The sequence below is a fragment of the Nicotiana tabacum genome, chromosome 2 (assembly GCF_000715075.1).
Source record: "Nicotiana tabacum cultivar K326 chromosome 2, ASM71507v2, whole genome shotgun sequence".
Taxonomy (NCBI): domain Eukaryota; kingdom Viridiplantae; phylum Streptophyta; class Magnoliopsida; order Solanales; family Solanaceae; genus Nicotiana; species Nicotiana tabacum.
The window spans coordinates 29871566-29887545 of NC_134081.1; the positions used below are offsets into that span (position 1 = coordinate 29871566).

The 15980-nt window shown below is 33.8% G+C and overlaps 1 protein-coding gene across 1 annotated transcript in view; it reads right to left on the bottom strand.

Moving 5' to 3' along the window:
* Window positions 1–6765: 6765 nt before the first annotated feature.
* The window catches only part of LOC107817701 (uncharacterized), a 30920-nt gene continuing 21705 nt past the window's right edge, over window positions 6766–15980 (bottom strand). The window contains exons 14-24 of the mRNA XM_075232275.1: window positions 15431–15520; window positions 14755–14931; window positions 14570–14674; window positions 14336–14494; window positions 13800–13844; window positions 13466–13687; window positions 8702–8808; window positions 8534–8590; window positions 8381–8441; window positions 8052–8295; window positions 6766–7121 (exon numbers count right to left, since the gene is read on the bottom strand). Coding sequence (XP_075088376.1) covers window positions 8134–8295; window positions 8381–8441; window positions 8534–8590; window positions 8702–8808; window positions 13466–13687; window positions 13800–13844; window positions 14336–14494; window positions 14570–14674; window positions 14755–14931; window positions 15431–15520 — 1185 coding nt within the window. The 3' untranslated portion in view covers window positions 6766–7121; window positions 8052–8133. The remainder of the gene's footprint in view (window positions 7122–8051; window positions 8296–8380; window positions 8442–8533; window positions 8591–8701; window positions 8809–13465; window positions 13688–13799; window positions 13845–14335; window positions 14495–14569; window positions 14675–14754; window positions 14932–15430; window positions 15521–15980) is intronic.

A 15980-nucleotide genomic window follows, 5' to 3' on the forward strand; every position in this document is an offset into this window, starting at 1 on the left:
CACCAAAAGAATTATAAAAATCAACATCATTTACGTTATCAAGATTCTCCCCATGAGCAGTCCATACATAATAATTATCCATAAGTCCCTTTTTAAAAAGATGACATGTAATAACATCTTCTCACAATAACTTAACACACTTGCATTTCACACAAGGGCACCTAAACTTTCCTTCAATACGAAAATCATCAAGTGTCCTTGCCTTTGCAATAAATCCAGCAACCCCTTCTTTAAATTCATCCCTTAACCCCACACGATTAGGATGATTCCTATTATACATCCATCTATGATGCGCAAATGTCATCTACACAAACAAAAAAAACTAGAAATTGACATATTTATTTTATTTATACTACTTACTAAGTTATATTCTCCCAAAGGTTATCTAAATAGTTTAATTATATATTTTACTATAATACTTGGGTGGTTTCAATATTAATATGTACATTAAATAATTGTAAGACAAAAAAGTCCTAAAATATAAAAATTAATCTAATTTATTTCAAATTAGCATATGATAGCGCTCTAATACTTAATTGATTGCATTTTCTTCATTTTATTTCAATAATAAATAATATAATTAACACATAGATAGATCATAGAGAATTTCCAAACGAAAAGCCGAAACGGAGAAGTATTAGCACTTAAGTTGTTTCTTAACTAACATAACTTGAATGTATAAAAATTTGAACTCTTTAAAATATTGTTCAACTCTAACTATTATAACCTAAATTATACGAAGTATTAGCACTTAAGTTGTTTCTTTAGAACATACCCAAATTATTCTAAATGTTTTTATATAAATAAGAATTCCATACTTATAGAACATACCCAAATTATTCTAAACCTTTTTCTTGATTTACTATTGGATACATACAAGTATACTAGCCATTTTCACAAGAACATCTAACTGAAAAAGAAACAAAAGCTAATTAATCTAAACAAATAAAATTTTAACATCACTATATATATATTATATTGCAAAAATTATTGCTAATTTATCTATACTATATTGAAAATTATATAGTTAATTTATACATAATATTTTTCTAACTTAATCCAAAAATAAAACCCGGAAAATGACCAACGGATCTGCTGCCGAACCACCACAAGAGGGGAGATGAGCCGCCGGAATCCTGGACCAAAAACGAGTTAAACAACTTGGGAACAAAAAATTTAGAGGGGGGGGGGGGCTGGACGGGAAAATAGAGCGGGTGAGGGAGAGGGAGAGTGAGAGAGAGGGAAATCATACCTAATATGGTTAGATTAGAGGAGAAAATCAAGAAATAGAGCGGGTGGAGGCAGAAAAGGAGAGGGGAGGAGAGGAAAAAAAGTTAGAAAAGAAAGAAGAAAGAAGAAAAAACAGGTTATGGTGTATTACAAAAAAAGATTTGCAACTGAATCGGTCGCAAATTTGAAATTTGAATTTTCAAATTGCGACTGATTCGGTTGCAAATCCCGTTGACCAGTCAGACCTCGTTTTTATTGTAGATTCCGACCAAATCGGTCGAAATATTTAATTTATTTTTTAAAAAAATTTAATTTTTGCGACTGATTCAGTCGCAAACAGTAAAAAATATTTTCGCGGTATTTTTTGCGTAATAGAGCGACTAAATCAGTCGCAATTTTGAGCCAAAAATTAAAAAAAAATAACATGTATTTTTAATAAAGTTTCCGGCCGAATCTATTGAAAATTGCGACTGAATTAAATCGGTCGGAATTATTCAGTCGCAAATTTGCTGTTTTTTAGTAGTGTTGACTGTCTTCAGAAGCTCTGCTCCCGGAACTACGTTATCTGCTGCCTTATCTCGATTTTAACGGTAAGTCTTGCATTTTATTTGATTTATTTGTTATTTTGTGATCAAATCGATTCACTTGTCTATAAACCACGTTACAAATTCAATTATACCGTTTTACGGGTAAACAGTTCCTCCATTTCCAACTAAATAGAAACTAATATTTAGAGAAGTTTGACATCACCCTTTGAACGCGAAAATGCTCGGGAATAAGCAGCAATTGCATTTGCTACAACACAATATAAAATAAATTATTTACATTTTACAACGCCTTCTTAAACATATAAAACGTGTTCAATATTATGATCGAGGCCTCATGAACTATCCAAACAAAATATACCAGATACTTTGTGGCATAAGAATCTCTGTGGCAACTACTTTGTACAATCTCTTATCTAGATACGGCACTATAAGTCCAATCTAACAGTTCACTTTAAAGACAGGAAAGGACGCAAAAATTAATTTGAAGTAAGAGGTGCTGCAAGAAATGAGCTACTTACTTTATGTAGCAAAGAAACAATAAAACTCTCAGATATGGGTTTCGTGAAACAGTCAAAAAACAAAAAATGTATATTCTGTGACATATTTTCTTTTTTAGTCCATTCCGAAAAGAATATCATATTCTTTTTAGAAATAATTTATTTTTAGAATTCTTATTTTACCCTTAATAAATTAATTTATAGTTACACAAAAATTTATAGTTGTTCTAGACCACAAATTTTAAAAAATAAAATAATAATAATTTCGTATTGAGTCAAACACTGTCACATAGATTAGGACGCTTAAGAGATTTGTGATTTATGCGAGTTATGAATCGAAATGCAAGCCTAACTAGAGAATTTGAGCTATGGAGCTAGGGCGCGGGAATATTAATGAAAAGAGAAGAAAGAAGAGTTATTTTGATACCTTAGCCTTTTTTTCTCTGTTTTTGAACTCTTAGTAATGGATGTCAATGCTGTTTTATTATTATTATTATTATTATTATTATATATATATATATATATATATATATATATATATATATATATATATATATATATATATATATATGCGCGCCTAACAATATTCTCTTTTTATCGTAGAATTTTAGGAACGTGAATGCTAACATCTATTTTTGGAATAAATTTTATGGATAGTCATTCAACTTTGTATTCATTACGCGAAAATCATTTTTCTTCTTTTTGTTACGTAAAAATCATTCAGCTTTGTGTTCCATACCTAAAAGTCATTTTTCTTTCTTTTGTTACACAAAAGTCATTTTACTTTACTCTATTTATCACAAAAGTCACCATGGCCAGATTTTATAATACTTTCACTTAAAAAGTTTATTATGCACACATTATAAATCCTCTCATATATGTAATACACTATATATGTTATATACTATATAATATATTTTTACCTAGGTATTTTATGTATAATTAAAATAATTTAAATTATTTATTAATTATTTTTATAATATATCCATACATTTAATTTTTTTCATGGCACTCAATTTTTTTAATCATATTTAAACATGAACATATTTTAAATATAAAAATGATAAAAAAAAATTATTTATTTGAAGTAATAACAAACAAATTTGTTAATCAAATTATAGTTTTTATAGTCAATAAAAATATTTAAAAAAGTTTCATAGATATTTGTGTTTAATATTAAATTTTTAAAGCTTTATCTAATAATATTATTTATTTGAGAGTATTAATTTGATGTGCCATTGTGCTAAATGTGGGTATTTATTTATTGGATTAATGAGTATGGTTTGGCTGATAAATCAGTGAGCTTTAATTTTATAATTTTTATTAAAAATATTCATTAAGCATGGTTAAGAACATGTACTTGAGATTTATTCACGATAATATTACTGGAAATTTAATAATGCTACTTATATATCTTGAAAATTAATGTTAAGAAAAAATTAAATGTACGAATGCTAGGCAGCCCGGTGCATTAAGCTCCCGTTATGTGCGGGGTCCGAGAAGGGCCAGATCACAAGGGTCTATATATTATAAAAATAATAAATAAAATAGTAAAATACCTGGTAAAAGTATATTGTATAGCATATAATATAGAAGGTATTACATAAATGAGATGATTTATAATGCCAAGGGCATAATAGACTTTTCAGATGAAAGATTTGTAAATCTGGTCAAAGTGATTATTGTGATAACTAGAGCATAGTAAAATTTTTGTGTAACAAAAGATTTAAAAAAATTGACTTTTGGGTAATAAACATAAAGTTGAATGACTTTTACGAAACAAAGGAAAGAAAAATGACTTTTGGGTAATGAACACAAAGTTGAATGATCACCCATGAAATTTACTCCTATTTTTGAGTTGCCCTATGGTTAAAGATATACTTTTTGTTAATTTTTATCTCCTTTTCAACTCTATATAATGGATGACGATACTGTTTCTTTGATATGGTTAAGCCTAAAATTGTTTTTCTTTTGACTAGAATTCCAGGAATGTGACTGCTGACATCTATTTTTTAGCCCATCCTTCCCTGTTTTTGAACTCTGTCAATAAATAAAAACCTCTTTTGTTAATATGGATCTGCCTTAATGTGTCATCTCTTGACTAGATTCATAGGCATTTTTTCTAAAAATAAATTTTTTGATGCTTAAGCCTTCCGTTTTGAACTATATGGCAATGCTTTCCTTTTTTTTTCTCTTATGGGTGTGCCTAAATATTTTTTCTTTGTCGTAGGAATGTGAACATTAATGCCCATTTTTAGTTACTCTGTTGATAAGATGTTTTTGCTTTAATGTGTCATCTCTTGACTAGGATCATAGTCGTGTTGGACTTCGCCAAAAAACATCTTATTCGTTTTCTCTCTAAAAAACAAAGACGTTTTTGACTTCTCATTATTGGCGAAGTCCATAATTTCGTCAACATTACCTGTACCTCTGAATGTAATTGGATGACTCCACTTTGATTATAGTGTAATACCAGATTTGCCTAAAGATGAATTTATTCATCTTTTTCTTCTCCTTCAATTGGATTTGTTTATTCTGTGCATGAAGGAATTCATCCTAAATGATGAGTAATTCAAGTAAGCTATGGATTAACATCTAAATGAGGCTTTTTATCATAGTTACTCTGATAAGGTCTCAATCCTGGGCATTTGCGTAACTCAGTAACTCTTAATGATCACAGTCGGTTGTTCACTTGAATGCCCATTGTAGATGCTGTTGGGTTTTTTTGTAAGGGTGTGAAGGGGAAATGGAAGATGCACATTTTTAATTGCATCTCTCCATCTCACTCTTTATTCTCTATAAAATTCAGAGGCTTGGTCTCATTTTTTACGCACCGAAAGATCTAAAAACATTTCCCCTCCTCTATGTTGTTGCATTGTTTTTCAAAATAAACATAAGTGTCATTTGAGTTTGCTCAAGTTCTGTAATTTGAAGTGTAGCTATTAAAAAATAATTTTTCCGTTCTATCCTAGAGGAATTAATCCACGACATTGGGCAACAGTAAAGAGATTAAATTCGTTAAGGACAGCATAAGAAAATTGTGGGCTCTGGAATATTTTTGCATTTTCTGTTTTGTGTTAACTAACATTTTGATTTTCTGGTTTGACACAGTTTTACTAACAGATGCTTATGAAAAGCAAAACATATGGTCTAAAATGCTTTCAAACAAGGATATAGAATGGTTGCAGCTGCCTAGGCTGCAAAAATGTAGGTGGTGTGTCCTTGTATCAGTTGAAACAGTTTATGATTGATGTAAATTAGGTCGTTCGAAGTGTTTCAAATCCTGAGATTAGAGTGGATGATGCTGAGTTTGAAAAGAATGAAATTAATGCTAGTGACAAGCACTGCCCTCGGGTTGCGCCTGCTGGCCTTGTAGATTTCTCGAATATAAAAGAAGCATTAATTGGTGACAAGCAAGGTAAATGATACAAATATAGGAACGTGTCTCATTTTGTTTTCCTTCTAACTCCCTAGCTTTTAACACTACTATATGAATCTGCTGCACTTACGCAGCCTAAATTGTTGGACGAAAAGCAAAGAACTAGTAGAGTATATATAAGCGAACGTTGATAAGAACTACACCTGAAGAGAGCATCAAGAATCATATTCAGTGAAATAACCAGACCTTTCCTATCATGCCATTTACAACAAGATAAATCTGGTTTTTATTCTCTTGGACCAGTTTATAGCTGTCTAGGAGTGCCAAGTATCTAAATTAAGCTGAATAGAAGGAAAAGGCACTACTAGACTTGACCCTATGTAATAAGATTCCCAGCGTAGTATTCTTATCCACGTAATATCCAGGATATGAAAAATGAGTAAAGCCGTAGCGGAAATTATGAGGATTCATATAATCATCCTTCGCAAATCTTGTTTCAATTCCTTTATTTGTTACCAATAAGCTTAGGACTTCAACGAGATCTCACGTAAAGGTACACAAACGTTATGTTACTTCAAATGCAACTACTTGTAGCCCAATGGTACCGCTGAAAGTCTTGCACATAATGTAGATTTCACTCCCACTGTCCCTCTCCCTCATGCAATGTCCCTCCTCTTCCCTTTGCCCCCAACTAATGCATGAGAAATGAACTCAAAAGTTCTTGCTTCACTTTGTTCTACTAAGAGCCTATAAGCTGAGGTTTTTGGACTCTACAACATCCTCCGTCCTTAGTCTATAACACTAGATTATCATTCAAAAAGACAATAAGGCTATATTTGAATCTTGCACCCTTTGACCTCAAAATAATGCACACGCAGCTTTTCTACATTATTGCATGCAGCACTCTGTTGAAATTTGAACCGATGTAGCCGCTAAATGCTTTGTTTCATATATTGTTTCAAACACATCAAAGAAATAAAAAAAAAAAAAAAAAAAAAAACAGGCACACAACTAGAATAGTTGGATAATGTCGCTAAGCCAGATTGTCGTCTCTAGGAGTGGCTCCGTCATTGTCCTTGCCTGGTTGAGCAAATGTTAAAATGCAGTCACATTTTCACACATGAAATATGAAACTCGGTATAACTTTGAAGAGGCGAAAAAACTGAACGCAGTATCTTAACTGCACACTATAAAGTATTTCGTGCACTTGAGACCTCAAGCTCTGATCCTTATGCCTTAAAAACCACGACATGAGAGGATCATGCTATTTACAATGTAACCCGAACACCAAATGGAGAGAAAAATTAGGTCAACACCAGCCCCCCTGCACCACTAGGGCCCAAAAAGTGAACAAATTGGTGCTCACCCATCCAGAACAACAAAATTCAACCAAATCATAGGGGCTAAACAATCGAACTTTCGGAATATTTCATTAATAACCGGGCAGCAGCATGTTCCAAGTGAGACCTGGACAGTAGAAAACTACATCAGTTTTAATCTTGGTAAAGATAGGAAGCATAAACAGATGCAAATCAAGAGAGCTCCCTAATAATCTTACATTCATCAACAAACGAACTTTCACATTTAAATGATACAAGGAACCCATACACACGCGCGCACACACACACACACACACACACACACAGAGAGAGAGAGATGTGGGAAAGAATATAAAGCGGGCAGGCGGGGGGATGCAGGTCAATGTTAGGGTGAAGATAGTCTGCTAAAGCAAAATGTTACATAGCAAGTTAAAGTGAAGCCAAATGGAAGTTTTGCAGATTGCGACGATCAAATGTAAGGGTCGAATAATCAATCAACTTCAGAAACCTACACCTAACCATTTCAAAAAAAAAAGGAACTTCAGAAACCACTGTACTACATTTTGAAATAATCTCCATGATATTAGAAGTTATTCCCATTTTTGTCAGCTGTTTAGTCATTTTTTCAATTTGCAAGCAAAGGTGAGAGGAAATCACTGACTTGAGCTTAAACAAAACTAAATCCATATTAAACGAACAAATATGAAAGAAATCTTGCAGCATAATGTCCCCCCTCCCGCCACCCTTCCCCCTTTTGTCATTTTTATTCATACTTGAGAGTGAATACCAAAAGACATTTGAGACATATATGTGGTTTTCCACTGCAATCAAGACAAACACCCTATATCATGATTAATAGAGGAAGTTTACGCAGAAGTTCATAGTCAAAAGCCTTGAGCAAGATCCGTTATAATAACTCACTACTGCATGTATTCCTTTAAATTGCTACAGATTCATTGTTGTGATATTATACACCCCCTTAACATATGTCCAAAAAACATTAAGACGAAATTTTTCTGTATTTGGGGATCAAGGAGAAGGAAGAAACTTAAATGCATGCATAAAAAGAATGACTCACCTTCCTTACCCCTTGGTGGGATCATTGGAACTCAAAGACCAACTTAGAAAATTACATCAAGAATTGACACCCAATATTTAACTCATGGCATCTTCAATGCTTGTTTTAATTGACTGAGTACTGCAGGGTGCAGTCTACCAATGGCTGCACTAAAGGATTCCCCATGAAGAGCTGAACAAGTCTGAAGATTGTCTCTCACTGAGTTCTCCAACGAAATCTGGTTTATTGGGTCTGAAAGTTTCATCTAGAAAGAAAATTTCACTAAGAAACTGATTCGGTAAAAAGCTACATTGCGCTATTCATTTATAAGTACTAGCACCAGGGGTTACCTGTCTCCTCCTCAACTCTTTGCTCGGCACATGAGGCTTGCTAGAGTTTACACTGTCACTACTGTGGTTTCACATTTTATAATGAGAAGAGAGTCTCACTAGTTGTCAAAATCTCAAGAGCCATTAAAGTAAAAACAAGATTATAGACCATACCTAGACTCTTCTTCACTTATATCTTCACTTCCACCTAGCATAACACTAGTGCATACACTAGCAAAAGCATAGAGGTTAGATTGGCATAAACAAAAAGTACATATCAGATTAGGATAATTAAAAACAAATACAGAAATAAATTTCATGAATACAAATTCAATTGAATACCTCATAATCTGATCTAGCTTATCAAGTACTTCAGGCAACCTCAAAGTTAGAATTATAGAAAGGGCCAAACCAATTGTCTTCCTCTGGAACGAAGTAACATTGTCAACCTACGAAAATTTCAGAAAACAAAAAACCAAGGATAACATAAAACTTCAGGTACGGAAACCACACAAAGTTGTTATCAGAACTAGGTTCAAAGAAGAATTTCAAGCTAAGCGTCCCCAAACCTTCTATAAAAGGATTGAGAAGATGCAAGACCTCAAGTGTGAGCAATACAGGCTTAACAACATGAACCCACAATAAAGATGCATAAATAATTCACGGACACAGGTCAAAATCATAAGAGGTGCTGCTACAAACGAAAGACGTATCTTACTTGCACAGTAGCTAAAAAGCCATACTTCTGGCATGTATAGACGCGCAATTTACCATTAGAACAGATCTTTTACTCGCTGAAATTTCATCTGTTGGACATTTTGTTGAAACAAGAATAATTGCTCCCCTTTGTTGACATATATAGTTTTACTAAGGATGCAGGATTGTAAGTTCACTAATACTGGAGTGGCACTGGCTGGTGCGTGAACTGTAGAAGGCAATATTTCAACTGGGAAGTGTCAATGATGGCCTTACTCTTACATGAACTGGAAAAGGCGATTCTGAGTGCTGAAGAAGCAGACTGTCATCCGGAAGGCGCAAAGGAAATGGGAGTTGAAGGATCTATTGTCATTGGGGTAAAGGAAGGAACAAATTGATGAAGAAAGTTTGGAGGACAATCCCAGGTCTGTGATTGTTGGGCATTATGGATAGAAAGAAATTCTAGGTGTTTAGAGGGTAAGCAAGCTTTGCATAGGTATTAAAATATAGATGTTCATGATATGTGGGTTAGGCGCGCATGCCAGTTGCCACGGGTTCGAACCCTACCGCTGGCAAAAACCTGGAAGGAACAATCTATCTATATTATATTAAAAGTGGAAAGCCCATAAATTAAAAGTTAAATTACCAAAATATCCTTCTAAAAAAGCTAAATACCCTATTTATTATTTTAAAAAGGTTAACTAAAAATATCAAGTTTATTGAAGGAAGCAACCCTTAAAGATTAGTTACTAATGTTTAGATTATTTTCTAACTAACGATTCCTAGGTACTCTCTAATTTTATACTACTCTTCAAATTAGGGGCCTCCCAAGTACGATTGTGCCTTTGTGAAACCAAAGAGAAGATAGTTACAAAGTTACTCATGAAACAGCCTTCCATAAGACGAGAAAAAGGAAAATGCAAAACTGCACTATGAGTACAATACAAAACAGTTGCTTTGCTCTTCAGATTAGAGGGAATAAAAAATGAGAATATTGGCAATGTCGAATTTTATATAGTACTCTTGTGTTAGTACAGATGCCTCCATAATGAAAGATATTGTTTCACCAACGGTTGTAACCAATACGTACATATCGATTCCCAGGAACTAGAAGACCAAACATGTGTTGACTTTAGATGATGAAATTACGCGGTCTTCAAATGTTAAGACCCAAGTTCATTGTGATTGAATGAGATGCCTCCTTGAATAAATATCATGTTGAAGAGGGGAAAAACATGGTCTTATAGATTGAAAGTTAAAGCAATTATCTTAAAGGCACGCATATAGAAAACAAACCCAGCAATTTTAACGATATAGCAAAAAGTAAAGAAATGAGGGTGGAGGAATTGAAATGAATTTTAAGAGCACTGACACCAGCACAAAAAGAGATCTACAAAGGAGCGGTGTTTGACTCTGCAAAGTTGGCTATGAATAGTGCTCTGGTAAAATTACGTCAAAGTAATACGATTTTATATAAGAAGGTTTCACATGACATTGGCAAGGATTCTACCATGCCAGGCCTTTATTTGGAGATATTGGAATGGTTTGATGACGACAAAACAGGTTCTATTTTCTTTTACTCGACTTATATTTTATTTGTTGTTTCCTACCCTTAGTGGTTTATGAAAGACAATTTCTATAATTGTTAGGGTAAAGGATCATGGTCTCATGATATATATTGTGTCTTGCATGCTTGTTATGATTAGAAACAAGAAAATTTATACTCCCTCCGTTCCAGTTTATGTGAACCTATTTCCTTTTTAGTCCGTTCCAAAAAGAATGACCTCTTTCTAAATTTGGAAACAATAGCTTAAACTTACAATTCTACCCTTAATGAGAAGCTTTTATAACCACACAAATACTCTGGGGCCCTTTTTGATTTGTTTAGGACCAGAAATTTCAAAAGTCTTCATTTTTTCTGAAACTTCGTGCCCAATCAAACAGGTTCACAGAAATTGGAACGGAGGGAGTATTATTTATTCATTTTGACGTAGAAAATTAGTTTATTGGTATACAATTTAGTTTCATGCATGTATTATGTGAAAGATTATATTCCAAAGTTAGTAAGACGTGGATAGTCTTACATTAATACTTGAATTTAAAGGTTGATGATCTTTTATCATGAATTTGATACCTCTTGAGAGATAAAGACAAAATACCCTTTTTTTTAAATAGTGATTATATTATATTTCGCTAAATATTTGTGTTTTTTTCATTGGTATTTAGCAGTTAGGAAAAAACTTTTCAAAAGGTTAATTGTTTTATTAAAGGGCACAACTCTTTGTGTGAGAAAAGATACAACATTTTATTTATTTATATTGTTGTTATTATTAATATTACAACAACAACAACATACCCAGTATTATCCCACACCGTGGGGTCTGGGGAAGGTAGTGTGTACGCAGAGTAGCAGACCTTACCCCTACCTTGTGAGGATAGAGAAGTTGTTTCCAATAGACCCCCGGCTCTGTTGTTATTATTATTATTATTAATAAATAATACCATTATCTATAGCTATTCAATGTGATTTTTATTATTGGTGTTACAAACTAATAAATTATATTGATCTATGAAGGAATAGTTTATTTCTTCTCCGCCATTTGTACTAAACATTAAGAAAACTAAATATGAAATTAAGAATAACGTCTAATTTTTCATATCAAATTTGTAGAAGTGGGTGAGAAGAAATGAACAAAATAGTCAATAAGCATTATCAAGTCGTGTTTATTTGCAACAATTCAAACTCAAATTGCAAAAGACGCATATTCAAACTCCTAAAAAATTGTGTCTTTTGGGAACAATAGTTTTTGTGCCCTTTATTTATTTACAAAAGAAAATATCAAAAGCATCTTGATCATCCTAAATTAGCACTCTGGCACTTGAATAATTACTACATTTTAAATTCATATAAATTAAATTTGTGAGCAAATGAAGAAGATTATGTTGAATTAGCATCAATTAAAAAGTGCCATTGTGGGTATATACAAATCTAAATCTATATTATATTATTAAAAAAAGTTTGAACCCTTAAACTAAAAAGTTAAAGACCTAATCTAAATAACCTAAATACCTTATTTATAAAATTGAAAAAAAACGAGGCCTGCAAATATGAACTTCACATCTTCTTTCCTCACTTTTTCTTTCTGGTGTATTTGATCGCTAATGTCAATATTGAGCTAAAATTTTGGAATTATGGGTGAAGGTGCATGGTGTGAGTATGGATCTAGTGGATCGGGAATCAAAGCTCTCCGTAGAAGTGATAGGTGATACACTGAGCCTCTTGAAAAAATCACATGTATCTATTTAAACTTGGATTGTTCATCTTCGTAGGTTTCAGATGATATTTAATCATCTTTACCTCGATAAACAAGCCTTTATACGAAAAACCATATTCAGCATTCATAGAAACTTGTACTTTATTCTTTCATGTATAATTAAATACTCAAAGATTTGACTTAATAATATTAATATTATTTTACAAAATTGTTTGATACACGACTAGGCATACACGTGCAACGCACTTGCCGAGACACTACAACAACAACAACAACAACAAACCTAGTGTAGTCCCACAAGTGGGGTCTGGGGAGGATAGAGTGTACGCAGACCTTACCCCTGCCTTTAAAAAGGCAGAGAGGTTGTTTTCGGAAGACCCTCGGCTCGGGAAGGAGAAAGGGGAGAGGCAATAACAAGCAAACCAATCTGACAACCGAAGCGAAGCCGAGACACTGCGCGCATATATATGTTCGTGTATGTTGGCTTTATGGTGTAAACTTCAGGAAGTACATGAGCTACAAAATATGGTAGGACTTCATTAGCACTTTTCTGGAGTTATTTGTAGAGGTGATCCCAATCGCCGTTCTTGTACAGTGGACGGCCAACTTTTGTAAAAGGCCAAACACCAACGTGATTGGCTCTGATCATTAACAAAATCATTCTTCGTTACTGATAAAAGAAGACGAGCATACTAGCTTCCTAAAAACTGATAATACTATAGAACCATCTACAGGTTCAGGAAACTGTCGCAACTCCTGTTACTATAGAAGTGTATTTATGGTAGAAGTGCATTTATAGCCATACAAGTTACACATGACTGATATGTCAAATAGTTCATCTTATAGGTCATCTTATACTGAATGATGCTATGGCCGAAAAGTCAGTTATACTATTGTAACTAGTAGCATCTCTCTGATAGTTCTGGAAAGGCCTCTCATCTATGTTTGTGCTCAACTGGGATCGTAATGGATATGGCTCACATATTTGCACCTTGATACAATATTTTGATTGAACAAACAAACCAAGAACACATTTACTATCATAAATACCAGCTCAGGTTTTGTAGAGGTCCTAAAGAAAACCATCAATCACAATGATATCTATCAAAACTCAAAATTTAATCATTTAACTTGCCTTTTCAAGCCATACGTCAACTAGGCAAAGCAGTATATTTTCTTCACCAGGAAAACCAGATTTCTGAAGGTGTATAGACAGTGATGGATCAGAAGTCAGCTGTGCAAGATAATTGGTGTTCATCACCAAAACCCTTGCCAGCAGGGCTGCCGATGATGCTTTTACAGCTGCCTTGGAAGGATCATGATCATCTCCCCCAGTCAGGCACGTGATTATTAATTTCTGGCAACATTCATTGAACCACATTAAATCATTCCATAAAAGAAAAGGTAAATAGACATGTTGGAGTGCCTAGGAAAAAACAAGAAAAGACATAGCAGAGAACTACAACTACCTGCAGAGTGGAGCTGATTAGCTGAGGCACTTCCATCGGGAAACACTGCCACATCACAAAAGCATCAGCACATATCATTCATAGGAAGCACCATTTTAGGTCTATATTATATCCACTAATGTTCTAGTGGGAGTTAATGAGAAATTTGTATTGAAACCTGGTTTTGATACATTTTTATCTTATCAAAGCTCAAAATTATAACATGAGAAGCTTGTATTGAAACTTAGTTTTGATCCATTTTAACCTTATCAAAGCTCAAATTGTAGAACAAACGGATTGAGGGTTTTAAGAATCATATCAACTACTCTTTTCCTTTACTTTTCTCTTATCTAAGCTCAAATTCAGAACATACGGAATTATACATTTTAAGAAGCATGTCATTATTTTTTTAGTCTCCCTTCATTTCTGAGCATTTGCACTCCTGTTCAAAAGAAGTACACTGAAACTAAAGCAGCTTAGGTAGCATATTATTTATTTGGTTAATCCACAGCCTTCCAAATACATAATTTAATAAAAGTGGCAAGGAAATCAATCACCTGAACTAGGATGTCAATGACTGGAATAACTGAGAGTAATCCCTTGTCGTTAACATTCCCAACCACCAGATCTAGAAGTTTAGCAACACTAGACGCATGCAAATTGAGAAATTCCCTTCCACCCAAAATAACATAGTCTTCAATGATATTGGTAGCAACCTACATGTCAATGGAAGATCAGCACAAAAAACAATCGACAACTGAAAATATTAGTTCGTTAAATCTCTCCTCAACCTTCAAGTGATCAAAACTTCTTTCCAAGATTTCCACAAGACATGGAAAAAATCCCAACAACTCTGGTACCATAGAAGGTGCATTGATTAGTGTTGCTTCCCATAACTGCATGATAACCTGGCTGGAATTAGAACACAGTTCTAACATGAAATTAATCAATTAAATGGGCCACGTATAAAACATGCCTGCATGCAGTCTTCTAGTAGTTCATCAGGGCTGTTTACGTTAATTCCACTTTGCAATATCGGCAACAACATGCTGTATGATTTAGTTGACTGATAACCAAGAGCAACTACGAAATTTTTCAGTGCAGTAAGAAGTTGAATCTGCAAGATGCTTTCACTAGAAGATTCTTCCCATGCCTGATAAAGGAACAGCTCTAATCAGCAAAAAGAAATAACTGTAAAACTCACGCAGATACAACATAATGGAAACAAAAACACATGGAATTCTTTAAGAATCCCTGCTCTCACATGCAATTCTCTCAACAAAGTCTTCTCTGGATGTATTTACATGTTTTACAAACTAAACAAAATGAGAGTAAGGACAATAGAGGTAATCAAGTTTGGGTCTCCAAATAAGTGCTTGAGAAACAGCATGAAGTGACTCATAGATCTACCACTCACATGGATATTGGTCCACCGGTAGTAATTTCAAAGGCATTACTAATGAAAAGGCTTTACTAGAAAGTCCTGAGCCTTTTCCTAACATCTAAAAGAAATTTCAGGAAAATCTTAATTCTTACAGAGATTGTACTCTGGAATGGTAACGGCAATAAAACAAAACTTCAACTACACATAAATTTTCATATTTAAGTGAACCCATCAACAAGAAGCAGCAGAAGAAAGCCCAAAAAGATACCTTTTGGAAAAATAGCACCAACTTGTTTGCATATGGCATAATTTCAGTAACACGTGCTATCAGAACAGAGATAGTATTCAAAACTTGAACCTGAAAATTTTATCAAAAAGAAAACACTGTGAGCAGAAAACTTAAAAGCAACTGGAATATGTAGAAGATTCCGTAATAAAATGAAAACCAAAGACGGATTGAAGAACACATCATAAGTCGAGATCATGGAACAAATAGGGTGGGTAGGCCTAAGCACCACACTACACGTATAGACACGAACCCCCCTCGTTATTGTACGTGCGACTCTCACCGCATACGGCTCACACAAAGACTCCTAAATCCATTCCGAGCCCTTAGCTCGGCTTCTTCCCCTTTTCAGAGTTATACCTTAAATAATGTATTTGATCTCGGTTATAGGAATAATAACAGTATTATTAGGAGCTACTTTAGCTCTTGCTCAAAAAGACATTAAGAGAGGTTTAGCCTATTCCACAATGTCTCAATTGGGTTATATGATGTTAGCTCTAGGTATGGGGTCTTATCGAAGCGCTTTATTTCA